This window comes from Anser cygnoides, chromosome 13, assembly GCF_040182565.1.
Source record: "Anser cygnoides isolate HZ-2024a breed goose chromosome 13, Taihu_goose_T2T_genome, whole genome shotgun sequence".
NCBI classification, from domain to species: Eukaryota; Metazoa; Chordata; class Aves; order Anseriformes; family Anatidae; genus Anser; species Anser cygnoides.
The window spans coordinates 13,808,266-13,824,897 of NC_089885.1; the positions used below are offsets into that span (position 1 = coordinate 13,808,266).

Genomic DNA, 16,632 nt, shown 5'->3' on the forward strand with positions numbered 1-16,632 from the left:
ACTGCCCTTCTGGCTACAGATCAACTTCAGCACTGCAGAATAAGTTCACACAGCCTGGCAACACTGGGTCCTTATCACATAAGAGGCAAGAAGAGCCAAAATGCTGGAAGAGCTGCTTCCGACCCTCACATTGCACCCTACAACTGGGGAGCAAGTCCTGGAGGAGTCCACAAGCCTCCAAGAAGAGGTGATAACTTTTTTCCCCTGATGGCTTCCTCTCTGAAGAGAGAATGTGTCCACCCCAGCTGTCCCTTTTCACTCAGGGTACATGGTCCCAACGTCCCTTGACCAAACGCAGGCGCTGGCTGTACGGGGGTGCAGGCAGCAGGAGAAAGGTGAGGTGCGTGGTTCTCAGGTGCCTTCCCAGCTTGCAATGTGCTACAGCAAGCACTTGCAGTCATTGCAGAGTTCACAGTGCCCCAGCCAATTTACACCACCAGCGGCTCTGAGAAAGTTTCTTCAAAAGCAACCAGGAGGATACAATGCTCTCAGCGGGGAGCATTTGGACCTAAGTAAAAAAGACATTTTCTGCTGCATTCCCAAATATCAGCTTCCTCGCAGCCTGGTCTCCCTACCGTGAGAGCCCTCCAAAAGCCTGCTGTATTAGTTCCTTGCCAAAGAGAAATGCTGCCTCTTCCAAACCATCCTATATCATGCACTGCAGCCAGTAAGTGTGCAACAGATGTTAGTTTTTATTAAATGTGAAGTCTCCAGTAAGAAAAGCAAATACTGTAATATTCATAGCAAAACAATGGGAGTTTAAAGTGTAAAAGGACAGCCTGAAGACTCCCCTCCGTTCTTACATCAGTTCAGTAAAGTTCAAGACAAATAGATTTTGGAAGAATTGGTTAAACCTGAGACCCAGCAGCAGGCTTAATATAGGAAGATTCATGATCCTCATTTCTGCTATACTCTGGAAACAATTATGGCCACTCAATAACCAACTGAATTTGCCTACTATCCTTTCATTATAGCTTACATTTGCTACAAAGCTGTGTTTTATGTGCTTGAAAAGTTATACAGCCTCCCTCTTTGGGGACTCCATTGTATCAGATATTTTGCAGCACTGCCAGAAATAACCAAGCCCTTCATGAGCTAAAGGGTTATTGCTGGCATGGAATTTCCTTTGTTCCAATTACAGAATCTCATTTTTCTCCCTTGCTTCCAATTGTGCTTTCATTGTTTATGATTTGTATGATTAAAACAAACCACAGTATGTTGGCAAAAACAGGGAAATCTGAGACTTCTAGCTTGAAGAAAAGAATCTGGCAAGGTGCTAAAAATATATTAATTTGGAATTGGTATAAAGAGAACAAGAGTCATGTGGATAATTTAGATTAATGTACAAGTTTGTCTTGAACAATTTAGAAATGGCAATATCTAACAGTAATACTTAATGTACTTACAAGTTTTGCAGCGGGCAAATGTTGCCGTCATTCTATTCATAACAGCTTGAAAGGAATATACTACTGTAAGCGGATTATTAAACTGAGAATCTAGATTTTAATAGACTTTTAGTATTAAATGCTGCAAAAGCCTGATGCTATATATAACGTTCAAATCACCTCTGAGATTTAGATGCCTAACTCCCACAGAAACTGAGACGAGTTCAGTATCTCAACACCCACTTGACTTAAGTTAAAGTATTTACACAAGCTAATTATTCAGACAGGACTTCTGTGACAGGAATCATCCTCTGTTTTTAGTCTGCATTGTATGGAGAAAGGGATAAGAGAAGCTGGACAACATATTCCCTCATTTGCCTGTTTCCCATCCATACAGCTAGCTGTCCGACACACGTGCTGACACAAAGCCTCCTGGCAATTGAGCACACCAGATTTGTTATTTTTGAGCGCTGCATACAAACCAGCAGCCCCACACTATTAGGACGCAGATGCAGTCCGGCACAGTCCCAACTCTCACTCCCACCCACCCGCCCCGGCCCCCAGCTCACTTTGCAGCTGGCAACCCTCACATGGGCAGGCAGAGCCAGGATCCAGAAGAAGTTTTGCTTTGGAGTATCAGTTTGTCTCCAGTTCAGCAAAAATCCAGCTCACCAGCATGAGGACAGGCAGAAGGACAGGGCAAGGAGACAAACGGAGGCAAGGAAGGGCATGACAACAACCCATGCTTAGGCAAGCTTAAGCTATTGCACACCCACCCTGTCTGTACATCCATCCCTCTGCTATCTCAGAGAAGTGCCTGACAGTTAATTGAGCCCCAAAAAACTGCAGAGAGGTGCACAGGGATGCAGAGGGTCAGAGGAAGATCCAGCAGGTCCAGCCACCAGCTACCACAAACATCAAAGCACTACAACCCCTCACAAGTTCTTGACAAGGGGTGGAGTGTGCCACCTGCAGCTTTTGCTGTGAACATTTGTGGCTTCTCGTAAAAGCATAGAACATTTTTGCACACTTGGAAAAGGTTGAAAAGCAACAATTTGATGCCTTTTCTTTTCCCTTCCTACTTCGGTTTATGTTCTTCAACCACACAGCAACAGCACAGCAAAAGACACCGGTGCTGCTTAGTACGTGACCATAGAAATCTGTTGTCCTTGCACAGTCACCAGCATTTGCAAGATATTTCTGACAGGTCAAAGCACCGTGTCTTAAACACACACAAGAGAATGTTAGCAAAGATCAAACCCCAGGAAGGACAACAAATTCTTGCTACTAAATGGTCCAACAAGGAGAACTACATGAGGTGGACAAAGGACCACACTGTAAAACAAAGTGTGGAATGAATCATTTTTAAAAAATGCTAAAATATACAAAGCAGGGTGAGTGATGCTGAGCCATCAGCAGAGCACATTGCACATCATCCCTGCTGCAAGAGACACTGTGGAAAGCCCTCTGCCAAGCAGGTCCTCAGAGCTCTCAACTTCATGGGGGTTACTAGGGACTGCACCAGGCAGGTGGGATGCACCAGAGCCAAGGTTGAGACAAGAATGTAGCCCAGATACAGTCTTGCTCACAGTTTGCTGTATGATGAGAAAAGCACTGCTGGCTGCAGTGCCTCAGAGTCCCAAATGCAAGTGCTGTGGTCAATCAGGGCAGAGAGAGTTAAGGGCAAGGAGGAAACCGAGAATGGTTCAAGGCTCAAAATGGGAAATGAGATGCAGTGAAAAAGCCTTGAGCACATCCGGTCCAGGACACGGTCACTCTCTGCCGGTAACAGCACTGGGATAAAAAGGACAGAGTAAACACTGATTCAGAAAAAAACACAGGAGTAGCAGCTCAGGTTAAGTGCAAGGAATGAGCATCTCTCCTGTCAGCGTCCTCCAAAGCCAGTATCCAATAAAGCAACATGGAAACATGACGACATAGAGTATATTTTATATGTATAAATCCTAGAAAAATCAGCCCCCTGTTCGGCAGCAGTAACACATAGGGGACAAACTACAATGTCACCTTCCTGAAATTAATACAAGGGATTCAAAAACACCAAGTTTCTTGTAAAAAGCAGCAAGCTGGAATTTGAATGACCGACAATTGCATATTAGTCCAGCAGGAGGACTACTGTATCTCTGCCAGAAGCTCAAGCATATAACAGGCATTCTCAGAGCAGCTTAAGAAACATCTATGTAATGAACAGTTGCTTGGCTCCCTCTTGGGGAAAAGGCTGAAAAAACTGGTGGTTTGGGGTACTCAAACACTGTTACCTTGGATGCACCTTTTTTTCAGGAATCCTCTCACACTTTCTGAAAAAGATACACGCTGGGAAGTCCGAACACCTGAAGCTCTCGGTTTTGACCATTTTGGCTCCATATGAAGCAGCACAATTGGCTTTAGATATGATTTAATTACGTTTTTTTCAACTTGAAACACATTTTGCAAATGAAGCCTTAGTTCAGCTTTATTTAGCTGAGTTTTATCCTGTAGTTTCATCAGCAGAAACACCGCCACATATGACAGGCTTTAGTAGCTTATGGAGAAGGGACGGTCACCCTGGGAAGCATTACAGGTGCACATGCTAAAAATACATGGCAAGAAAGACTTAAAAATAAGTGGCAGGGAAGTCTAGGAATTTAAGGGGCAACAGCTATTTCCATTTTGTGCGTCTATTTGCCCTCCCTACCAAACATCCTGCCTTTGCAGGGGTGCTCAAATTTCTTCCTCCATGCAAGCAGCACTTTTGTGCCCAGCCAGCAAGTTTTCCTATCCAGGGCAGCTGTGCTCCCTCCATGGCACAGGAAGGGGATGGGGGTTTTCACACTCATCTCACAGAAAAAACATTTTCTGACTGCAAAGGAGCTGTTACTATTTATTTCATAGGAGCTGGGAGAGGTGGCTACATCTGCATGATAAATGGGAGCGGGGGGAAGGAGGAGAGGGGTGGAAAGGCAGTGTCTTCAAGAAGAGCAGACGATGTCATTCTCGACGTAATAGCCAGGCAGCTGAGGGCTGAAAACACGGTAACCCCTTTGTGTACGTATAATTTATCTTCTCCTTGCCTTGCCCCATCTGCATGCTGTGGCACCTATGTGATCTGCCGTATCATGCCACAAATGCCACAGCTTGGTGGCAGAAGATCTAGGGTGACATCTCTGCCTTTGACAGTCTACTGGTATTCTCAGCAAAAAGCTAAGACAGGCTATCGTCTAAAACCCTTTTTTAATCTGCAAATAACTTTGAGCTTACATTTGTGGGAGGATGTGAACTCACCATTTTTCCACTGCTGCTGCTTCACCCAGCAGTGATTTCAGCAATGCCTGGAGCAGGGCCCTGGCAAACTTCTGTAAGCAGATATCTCACCGTAGGTCCCCCCCCCCCCCGCAAAACCGCAGTGTTTGTGGTACTGTTTTGAGATTTTTTTTTTAAATTAACAACCAGTGAGGCAATATTGAAATTTTTTCCCCTCCAGTTGTACTTCTCTTAGGAAAAGGAGCTCAAGATTTCCCAGAAATAGGTACAGATAGAGGACACATTTTTCCTTAGGCAAAGTAGAAAGTAGGTACATTTTATTAAAGTGTGTGATGTTAGATGCTTGAGTAATTTTTTAAAAATACATATTGACGCTATTTTGGTCCCTTCAGTATTTCAGGTCAGTATTGCAAGTGCAGGCTAATTACCACCGGAGGTTACTGATCAAGAAGTCATAATTAATATTTCAACATTTCACAACTTCCTGAATTTATTTCTATTTCTCCCCTTATGCAAACTACTTAATAGCAAAGGATGCTTTGCAAAGTAGGGTTATTAGAGGAGATTTATGTATAATTATAAAAAACACTTCCAAGTTCTATTTCCACATTCTTTAACACTCCTAAGGGGCATTTTTTGCAAGGGAATGCTCCATTTCTATTAACACTTCTTTTCTCTTTATGCTATTAATCCTGTTCTTGCCTGCCTTCATTCACCTTACCATTACCACCAGGACACTCTCAAAACCCTCTGCACATGCCCCTCTGCACACCTACTGCTGCTCCAGAGGAGCCACCCTAGTGCCCGGGTGCACCCTCCCAGGGAGCAGCGCTGTGCTGAGCTGCTGCTTCTCCTCTTTCTCCATCTCACTGCTACCAACACACTACAAAAATTAAAAAAAAAATAAAAAATGCTTGTAGCTACAGGGTTTTCACAGCAGAGCACAGAAAGCTCAGTGGAGGGCGGCACACGACCACTTCTCCCCTTCACGTGAGCTTTGCTCATCGACCTGAGCTGCAGCACAAGTGGACACCAGTTCTGTAAAAGGTTAAAGGGAATGAGCAATGTCCTGGCCAGAGACCACTCCCGCACCTGGTTAACTAAAGATGAGCGGTGCTGGGGAAAGGGAGGGGAAGGGAGACATGATTCACCTCTCCACGACTTCTTGTCCGTTCCAGCAAAGAGTGTCGTTCTGAACAGCAGAGCTGTGGGTGCAGATGTATTCTGGCAAGCTGCTGTAAAAATTGCTGTGAGACTTCAGCTTCATAATGAGCTCCCTGGAAGAAAGGGGAAAAAAATGATTCCCAGTCAAAGGAAGAAAAGAAGATCACGGTGGCAGATCAGAGCAGACACTCTCAGCACAGACGGGTAATGATGGGTTTCATGCTGCATTCTCACAGATGCGTGATTTATAGACACATGCCAAGCTGGCTGCGGGATCACAGTCGGCATTCAAAGGGGCAGGTTACGCTCAGGGACACAGTTCTGCCCCAGGAAGGCAGGACTGGGGGAGCAGGAGCCCGCAGAACCACAGATCCGGCTGCACCCATGTCATGGGCTGACACAGGGCTCTGAGAGCAGCCAGAAACGGGGCAGGGGCTGCAGGCATGGGATGCGCTGGTCCTCCCAGCCCAGGTCTGCCCCTTGCAAAGGAAAGGGGCACTTGGCAGCTTTCACCAGGAAACACCAGCGGTAAATGTTGCAAAGAGCACAAAAACATGAATAGCAGGGACTGGAGGAAGTAAGACTTGGCCTCACCATCTCGTGGCTACAGCTCAGTACTTTTCCCCCCTTGGCAACGGGTTATTTCTCAGCATCCTTCCTCCCCGGGAGCGATGAGGAGGGATCAGCACCTTGGCTGGGAGCACTCCTGGGGGGGTCCCCTCTGTGGTGGGACCCCCACGCTCCGTGGTGCCGGCCAGCAGTGACAGGCAGAGCAAACTTGGAAGAAACGCCGAGCTGCTCTCGAGGGGTGGCTGCAGGCTGGGGGTGCAGGAGGGACCAGGCTCCCTCCATCCCTCTCCCATTTCCCCAAGCAGGGATTTGCTGGGGTTCCCGGACGCTTGGGGTCTCTTCTCCAGACCAAGCTCCCGGCTGCCAGCTGGGGGCAGACGAAACAAGGAAAAGCAGCCCCAGAGCCAGGGAAGGCAGCCTGCTCGCTAGCTCTCGGTTTTTGCTGTCCAGGCTGTGTTCCTGCCCGGATCAGAGCGACACGGCCGTGCAAGGCAGAGCTCGCAGCACACAGAGGCAACCCAAGTCCTCCCCAGGCCCACCACGGCACGGCCTGCCAGCGCACTGCAAGCGCCAACCCGTCTGTCCCTAGCCGCGCCGATAGCCAAGGGTTTGGTTGGAGGGTCCAAAGCCTCTCCAAAGGGTTGCCAGTTCAGCCTACAACCTCCCCGCGCACATCTCAGGGGTGCTTTGGACGAGCACCTCCTACAGTCACATCTTGCGCTGTGCTTACCGTGTGGAGGGAGGTCCAACCTCTTGCCAAGCAAAGCGAAGCAAGCCCTGGGTCTTCCGTTCGCCCCCAGCTCCTCACCTCCTCCCCGGCACAGCCCTGCTCCCCGTCCCACAGACCCCACAGCAGCAGCAGGGAGAACGGACAGAAGGAAACCTTCCTGCTGACCACAGCTCCCAGGCAGGGCTCCCTCAACGAGGGCAGAGAGGAAAAAGGAGAAACTCCTCCATATCTGCAGGTATGAGCTCATGTAAGTTGTTGCAGCAGATTTCATTAGCCTGCACGGTCCTCAGACGACATCCCCGGCAGCGCCTGGGCTGCGTAACCCTCCGACATGTCGAGACAAGGGAGGAATGCAAGCCCTAGTGCTATCTCATGGGAACCGTATCAGGAATGTGGCCCTGTTGCTCTGTAAAGGAAAATCTATCCAAGTTAGTCCATCCCCAGTTCCAAAAAGGGCTGAATCTGCCCTTTTCTCTTCTGCAGAGATTTTTTTCATATTCGAGATAGCAGTAAAAGCACAGCACGCTTCCTGGTGCACTTGTCAGGTCCATAGGGGATGCACGGGGGAGCTGCTTCCCCTACCACACCAGCATGAGCCCACTGAATTACAGCTTCTTTTTACAGAGTGCAGCCCTGCAGGAAGGAAGCACAGGCTGCAAAGCCAGGAGTGGCGGCACCTGCTTCACTTTGAAAATATTCAGCAAAAGGCTGTTAACATTCCTGAAGTACTGTAAAAGACTGCACAGAAATAAAGGGAAATAGGCCCCACAGCCTACATGCTGTTTCACGCAATGACTTAATCTAGAGCTACCATTTATACTTATAACTGTACCTGTGAGCATATTTGGCACTATAGCAATGCCCAAGAAACCCAGACATGGCATTTTGTGTATGAACCTCAGTGCCGTGCCTGGCGCATTGCACAGAAGCAAAACAAAGATGAAAAGCAGGGGGCAGTTTTATAAGTTAAAAAAAAAATAACATCAGCGTAGATGCATTAGGTGAGAAAACACAGGTGTAGACACCTTGCTGTGCTTCACAGTCAGTCCCAGAGCAACTCTGATGTTCAGAGTCAAAACCAGCTGCAATCAGTAAGGGAAAAAAGGGGCTCTTCCATCTCCCTCCATGGGGCCACCCCACAGGGAAACTGCCCCTGCACCCCATCACGCTGGCACCGTGTTCAGCTCGAGCACTCTCACCTCCTCCTGCTCGACAGAGTTTCCTCCGGCTCTATGTGAGTCACCTTCAGGACTTTCTTGTCAATAAAGAGGTCTTCAGGGTAATTAGCTGATCGATACTGCCTCTGCTGAGCGTGGCCACACAACCGGCTAATCTGGAAAACACAAACACAGCAGCATGAGGGAATTTCATGGCCAGAAAAACTGCAGGAAGACAGCTAAGATGCACACTGCCACCTGCACAACAGCTCTTTAAATACAGGAGTTAGGAACCCACATGCTGCTGCCCACCTCCACCAACCCCAAAGTGCCCGAATTGCTCTCATAGCGGATTTAGGACCTTAAGTTACTTTTCACTTCAGTCACCATGTGCAAGCTAGTTTCTGGGACAAACTTTACAGTGAGATAGTTCGCAGAGAACACACCGATGCACTTTTCTCCCTGCAAGTATGAACCCACTTGTTTCTGACTGAAGCCTTTTAAAGACATCACACATCTCACCTTGGAAGGTGAAGTGGCCTGTCCCGAGAGAGATGGGGGTGTCTGGGGACAGTCCTGCACCACACCCTCGCCAGGGATGCACACACCAAGGCACAGGCTGAGCACCCCCATCCTGCTGAGCCCTGCTTTGCAGATCAGGATGATGGTCAGTCTGCTCCCTCCCATTTATACACCAGTGTCTGAAAGCAAACTGTTGCCCTAAGGATGCAAACCAGCTCTTGTATGAACACCCCTTCTGCGGAAGGGAAGGCAGGAAAAGTCAGGGAACATTTCTGGGCATCAAGGGGTTCCTCATAGCCGCAGGCATGCCTGACAGAGCTCCCATGTGTCAGGTTAAACTCATGTTGGCGGAAGTGGGGCTTAAGGTATTCCCTGCTACTTGCTTCCCAAAAGCTGTAGCACCTTGGGATGCTATGCTCCACCTCTCTAGCCAGGCTTTTAGGAAACATCTTCCCTCCAAATACCAATTCTGAGACCTCCATCCTACAGCTCAAGGCAGCTCAGCATCTGCAGAGTCTGCACTGCAGGTACCAAGGGATAAGCACCATACATATTGCTAATTTAAAAAAAAAAAAAAGGAAAGAAAGAAAGAAAAACATGGCCTAAAATACAGCAAGCATTATTGCTACAGCCCGGTCATGCCATGGGAGGTCTTGATTAACAGGCCTCTGTTAATGACACAAATTAGCTCATTAGCATACAGATGATTCGGTGAGTGGCTGCAGTGGTGAGAATCCAAAATGCCTCATTAAAGATCTCCCACACGGCCACTGCCCCATGACTCAGTGCCGGCTGTGCAGCACCGCTGCAGTCCCTGCCGTGGGTGGATTTGTGCCCATCTCCTCTGGGAGAGCAACGAGGGACAACCGTCCCGCCGCATCACCACCAGGCCTGCTTGGTGCTGGAAAACTCGCCTTCGGAACCACCCCAGGCTACTTGTGCAGGAATCTGTCACGCCTCGCTGTGAAGAGGACTCGGGGATGACAAAGGCACTACAGCCAACACCAACACCATTTCCCTTGAGCTTCATCCCCCCACCCACATCCAGGCTTGTGGCCGACCGCATACCTACAAAACATCCGTTCCTAGCAGCACCTCATTTATCTTCGCCCTGCACCGCACCGAGGCAGCCAGCTAAACTACCAGTTAGCAACACACCGGAGGCAAAAGGCACGCCCACCGCCCAAAGCTACAAGCATCTGATGTGTAAGGAGAACAGATTAATTCCGTTCTGTTACATCCTGCATTTGGGTGGGCAAATAAATTAGTAATGTCACCTGTTTCATTATCAAGAGCAGCACAGTTTGTTTGCTCAGGCTGCTGTACAATACAGAGTAAGAGAGGAAGCACGCAGGAGCACGGGGAGCCAGGCACTGCAGTCTCTGGTTTGCAGCGTGCTGGGAAGAGGCACTGCCACCAGTCCCCTCTGCACCTATGGTTTCCTCCCCAAGCAGCTCCTCCTGCAGCTGCAGGCACAGTTTCTGCAGCATCTTCCCTTTTGTTCCACTGCCCACCCTTGGCTGCGTTTCCTCTTTGTTTTGCCAAACCCAAGTCCCGCAGAAGAACACATCAATCCTGTCGCCCTCCCCAAATCATAGGGCAGGCTTAAAAACCACGGGTAGGAAAGGAGTCAGAAAAACAGACACCACGTTTTGGGCTGTTTTCTTTGCCTTTTGGGTTTCTGGCGGGAGGGGAGCTCACTCTGCAGAGCGGCACAAGGCAAGGATGCACTGCAGGGGAAAGGGCTGGCCAGACGGGATGGAGCTGCTGGGCCTCCGCACAGCCGAGGGACCGCGTCCAGAGACGGCACGAGTTAAACCCAGCTGCACGCTGCAAGGAAAAAGGAGCCTGGAGAAACAAGAGGCGAGACATCCTCGGAAGCGTTTGTATGCCTGAAAATGCGCCCATTTTTCCAAACTTATTAGCAGTACCAATAGAAGAGTCCAGCCTCCCTCCAAACCTTGGCTGACGCGTAAAAGGCTCTGTCCTTTGCCATGCCACGTCCTGCACTCTGTGCTGGCTGGCGTCACCACCCCTGCAAGGGGCAGACCGGCAGCAGAGCAGGAAGACGCACAGGGCCCTGCACATCTCATGCCCAAAAGGTGCCCTCTGAGCCTTGTGGGGTCTGCAGAGAGGGGATCTGCCACGGGGAAATGACGGATATGTAAGCACTGTGGGACAGAGGGCACTAAAGTAACGACAAAAGCTCCATCGCTGCACCCACGCTCTGCACAGGAATGCAAAGCAGAGGGGAGAAGCAGGAGAAGGTCGGTTATTTTAAGCAGCCATTGGCGATGATTCCCTTTGATTTTTCCCCAGCTCTGAAAAGCCCCCCCTGTCCTTTTGAAAGCCCGCCTTTCAGCTGGCGAAGCCTATTGAACTCCCGAGAAGAGCAAGTCCAGGATCAAGGCTTTTTTTTTTTGAGGATGCTGAAGCGGGCTGAATGGGAGAGGAGGGCCCGAGTGACAGCAGGAACAATGGCACCATCTGAGACAGCACTCAAAAAGCAAAGCACCCGGGTGGACCAGGGCTGGGTGACCTCGCTGCAGTGCAGGCCGAGCACCAGAGCCGTACCCGAGCAGAGCCAAACTGAACCTGCAGCTCCCTCAGCCACCGGCTCTGGGCTCCGCACAGCAAAGGGGCTTTGCAGGAGCCTGTAAGGGATGGAGCAGCAAACCATGCAAGCCTTCCCACAACCGTGGCCCCGAAATGGGGCTGCGTATGAAATCTTCGTGGCTAGAAGCTGGAAAGTTTGCGCAGGATATGCAAGTTTTTACTGAATTATTTATTCAAGGACCAATTAACCTTCTCAGGAAAAAAGATAAACCTGCAGCCCATCTTGTGAAGTCACGGCCAAATGACTGTCATTTTTAGTCAAAAATCCGTCTGGGATTTGAGCATTAAACAAAGTGAGAGAACGTAAAAGTAACAGATTGCCTGCTCATTTGCAGGGGCAGGATCGCGTGCGCTTACGAGGGGGAAAAGACTTTCACAAACCATCTGCCAAAGTCTTCTGGGCCACAAGTGGTCCTGTGAAACATCTCAGAAATCATGTTTCCTTCCTTCCCCTTTTCCAAGTCCCAGCTGCAAGCTAAGAAACACACAGACTCAGATCCCCAAGCTCTTTCTTTCACCCTGCGAGAGCGGAGTCGGAGGAAGGTGGCACGCCAAATCACGTGTGCCAGGCTAATGTTGAGCAACAGCAGGAATAGGTGGCTGCCTCCCGCTGCGAAATTATGAATGTGGAATTCAAAGCAAATTGACAGAATGAAGCTGTCAGCTCTTGTCCTTGGGCTCTGCAGCTTTGAGTGCTATCAGAGGCATCATAAACGCACACGAGTCCTTATCTAAAGTATATTCAGTGCAAGAACTGTGCAGTGCAGTCTCATTTCTCATCACATACACGCACTGTCCCAGAACAGGCTGCTGCCTGAAACATCAAGCCACAAAAACAATAAAATGGCGTTTTGTTTTGGTTTTGTTTTGTTTTGTTGTTTTTTGTTGGGGGGGGAATGGGTTGTTGTTTTTTTTTACTTAGTTTTAGGAGAATCTCCCAGTCCACCAAAAACTGCTGCCAGGACACACAATGCAAGCAAAACCCTCCCAGCTCCCCAGACTTTTAAAGTCCTGGTGGCTTTGGGGGTTTGTAATAGCCAAAGCTGTTTCCCTGCCCTGGCTCATTAATAAACATACTAACTCCTTCATTTCATTAGCCTCCTCCAAGTGAGCATGACACGGGTGCAGGGGGAACACTCGACCTCCCACCAGCCACCCCAATTTCTTCCTCACAGCTTCGAGGAGCCCATCCCCACAACCTCCTGTCTGTCCCCACAGCAGGCAGGAGGCAGCTGGCTCTGAACGCCCCTGGGAGCCAGGTACTGGTGCAGCTTCAGAGGGAGCACTGATTTGAGAGGAGCCCAGGGAAAACCCTAACGGAGCGGCGCGATCAGCCCATTTCAATGCTTCCTCATTAATTTAGAGTAAGAGGTGCCTGAGGACTGCAGGGAACCTGCTTGCGGCCACATGGAAGTGATGCGCTGTGAGCAGCCAGGGGAGCAGATATGCCCCCCCCCGCAGCTACTTTACCCAAGTCAACTGCAAAGGTGCAAAGCACAGCGCTGGTTCACGTGGGTGCCCACATGCCAATGGAAACTGGGACCGGTGGGCCACAATTAAATGATACTAAAAAAGGACGATGACCACAGCACCAGGTTCTGCACGAAGCATCGCAGCCCCAGTGCAGCTGGTGGAGAGCAACCCCCTGCAGGCACCCAGCAGCAGGATGGCAGCACCGGGGCCACCGACACAGCCACTGTACAAGGCAGGGTGGCTGTGCAGGGGAAAGCCTTTTGTACCTTGGCAAGCAAAACTAGCTGGGGAAAAACTGGACGGTAGCACATGTGATCCTCACTACCAATCTGAGCATCTCCTTTCAGAGAGAGAGCGTTCTAAAAGTAATGCCCTGGAAGCTTTAAAAAAAGCTAATCAACTCTCCCTTGGAAGATAAGAGGGCATTAGACATTGCTGGATACCTGCTGCTGTTGCTTCTTGTTCAGACCACAAGCACCACTCTGCTCTAAAGGACAGCTTGCTGTACTTAACCTTTGCTTAAACTCTACGTGGAGTTTCCATTTGCCTTCTCTGTGAACTCTTCTGCTTAAAGATTCGTTCTCCAGGAAGACACAGTACCACCTCCCCCTCCGCCCCCCAAGGGGATGGTCTCATTTTTAAAGATTTCCTCCTGCAATCTTCTCCGCTCTCTGTAGTTCACATATGTCATTTTATACCTATTTCTGAGTTTCCTTTGGGAGAAGCCGCACATTAAACTGAAAAGCGATTAACTATTATAATTGATTTGAATACAGACTCTGAAATGGTGATTTGCTACAGTGTGCAGCTTCACACAGAACGGAGTATCAAAGACATCAAGAAAATGTGCTGCCTTTGTCAGTACCCTCAAACCCCTGAGCATCGCTCATCCCACACAGGAACCCAGTCTGGCCAGTAACTCTGAAAACTGGAACACAGCTGCCTGCATTGGCGCTTCTTCCCCTTTCCACATTTCTTTTTCACAGCCCACTCTGCTAAATGTCACATGTATCATTAGCATTATAAACAGGGTACAAATGCATTCCTTATCTTCTAAGTCACCATAAAAGTGAACCTGAAGTCTATTACTCAAATGATGCTATAGAAATCTGCTTAATTAAATTCTAAAGGGCTTAAAACAAAATATACATTGTGATGATATGGGATAGAACATAAACTTTTTAACAGTAGTAACCAAGCACATTTACCATTTCTACAGGTGTAATAAAAATGCTAATATATGTTAATGTTTAGTCTGTGGTTAATGTTTTGTCTTGTTAATTTCCCCAGGGCTTTTATTACTGATTTAAATCTGCCACACTACTCAACTGATTGCATTGCTTTCCACAAACTCTGTGGCACACTCTCAAACGAATACTGATTAACAGAAGTGAATAAACATTTAGCTAGGACAAACATTCTTATTATATGCTTGTAATCATTATATACATTTTGTCAGAAAGATGTGAAAGAGACAATTCCCCGCTCCCTCACTCTTCCCACAGCAGAAAATATGATTATGGGCTTAAAAATGAATTTACAGCCCTTTATTTTAGGAGGCACATCATTATTAAGTAAGTAATGATCGTTCTGGTTCCATGCACTCAGGCGGGAACAAACTGGGTATGGTAACATAGATGTCTTCTACACATATTTCTCTAAAATTCCTCGTTAGTGGAGCACTGTTATTAATCAACTCTGTTGTAGCACAACCCATTATTCAGACATCACCTTGCAAGGATTACATAAGAGACAGCATCCTAAACAATGCACACCGAGCAGCAGGAATCGCAGGAAGTGACCTGCTCTCCACGCCGAGGACAGCAGCGTTTAATAATGCATTACCTTTAAATAATGCAGTGCTATAATGTGTAAAATGCACACCAACACTAATGCTTAGAATAACAGAGCGTCTGTCACACCAGCGCCCGTGGTGACGCCCAGCACATGCTGCAAATGCTGGGGGACTCCTGCAGCTACCTGACCTGGTTACACTGAAGGCCATCACCACGATCTCCAGACCCCAAGGGCGGTAAGGATGTGTTTGTAAGAAGGAAATATAACCACGCACTTCATTTTTCATCATACCCTCCACACAGAGCGGAGCGCCACAGGACACTTTGCAGAGGCTCAGCGCCGCAGCGGGAACACATGGCTCGGGGAGGACCCATCCGTACCCCCGCCTGCTGCACGAGGGCTCAGACGGCTGAAATCAGCTGGGGACTGCCACGGCATTCCCGTTACAGCACGCCACCCCCATGCCCAGCAGGACCCGACGTCCGGTGCTCGATGCGTACGTGTGCCAGGGCACCCGAGGTGTGCCACTGCGGCTCCCACCCCTGCTCCGACCCAGCTCCTCCACCACGTGGATGCCCTTTCGCTCAAAGGAGCCGTGACCTCAGTTTGAGTCGAGCCCTTTCAAATGTGCATAAAATAATGCAAACAAGATGTTTCTTCCTTCTAGTGTCCCCAGTATGCAGCATTTAATCCGCCAGAGAAAGCTGCTTTGTGTTTAAGCAAAAGGCTGTTTATTGTTATTTATAGGTAGAGAGGAAGCTGGGCTAAATGAACACAGTTGTTCATTCTGCATTTATAATCTATGACATTCAATTAAAGCACAACTTTTGAAGTCAGTGTTTCCCTCCAGTGTTCTGTTAATTCCGTGTTTAACACAAAATTGGGTATTTCATTTCTTATGGTCAGAGCTAGGCAGCAGACTGCAGGGCATGAGCCTGGTGCCCTAGCACAGCCAACTGCCAGGATTAGTCAAGCAAAAAAAGCGTTTGCTTAATTTTCAGCACACGCTTATGCAGTTTTCCCAAGTGGAGACATTTCCTGGAACTGGGCCCCATAGCATACTAATGTACCCATTATGTTTTTAAGTTAGATCTATGCAATATGATGTTTCTTAGACAACCGAGCCACGGCTTTATTCCTGGAAAGAGACGGCAGCCTTGCCTGAAAAATGACAACATAGCAAAGTGAAAACGTGGAAGCAAAATCCAGAGAACAGCAGGAGTGAGCCAGACTAACCAAAGCCACGTCGAGGAGCAGTACTCGGTGCCCAAAGCCCAGCCCTTCGTCTGCAGCTCTGAGGCCCCAACCCACGGAGCAGCTCCCGCAGGGCACGGCTGCTCCCAGCCCCCTGCTGCCATCACGCCTCCAGGACTCTGAGGCCCCGATGAGGCTAAAGTTTCCAAGCCAACCACCTGATTTCAAAGCCATTGCTGAAAGAAAGACCTTGATAGAAAATCTGGACTCCAAGTAACGAAACTTATTTCTGCTAAGGATGTTACAATGCAATTACACAATTGGGCACGCTATTATACCATTGCTACTACAGGTCCCAGGAGAACCCTCCCATTGCAGAGAGTTTTATCTATTCCAACTCAGAATGAGAAGCGAAGTAAAGAATTGGTTTGAGGGATTATCAGTTTCTACCACGAATTTTCTGCATCTCTACCTGTGGCACAGCGCCAGTGTACAAACAACCCCTTTGAGAGCACCAAGTTCAGTACATGCTATGAGCTCAGGCTCTCGGCGGCGGCAGCGAGAAGGTTACAACTCACCCACGGGCAGCAGTCAGCAACCGGAGCCTGGGGCAGCCCTGCCACCCGCGGGGGTCACCCCTTGCAAAGTGCCACCAACACCGAGGGGGCTGCGGCAGGGAGAAACAGCACAGGGCAAACGCGGGAACGAGGAGGGCTCAAGGCAAGCGGGGTTCGCATTTGCCATTTTCCTTCTCTGAGTTAATTGG

At 48.8% G+C, this 16,632-nt stretch overlaps 1 protein-coding gene across 2 annotated transcripts in view; it reads right to left on the reverse strand.

Annotated features, from left to right (window-relative positions):
• The window catches only part of GPC3 (glypican 3), a 148,065-nt gene that overhangs the window by 52,135 nt on the left and 79,298 nt on the right, over positions 1-16,632 (reverse strand). For both annotated transcript variants that reach the window (XM_067004976.1, XM_067004977.1), the window contains exons 4-5: positions 8,307-8,440; positions 5,795-5,920 (exon numbers count right to left, since the gene is read on the reverse strand). In XM_067004976.1, coding sequence (XP_066861077.1) covers positions 5,795-5,920; positions 8,307-8,440 — 260 coding nt within the window. The remainder of the gene's footprint in view (positions 1-5,794; positions 5,921-8,306; positions 8,441-16,632) is intronic.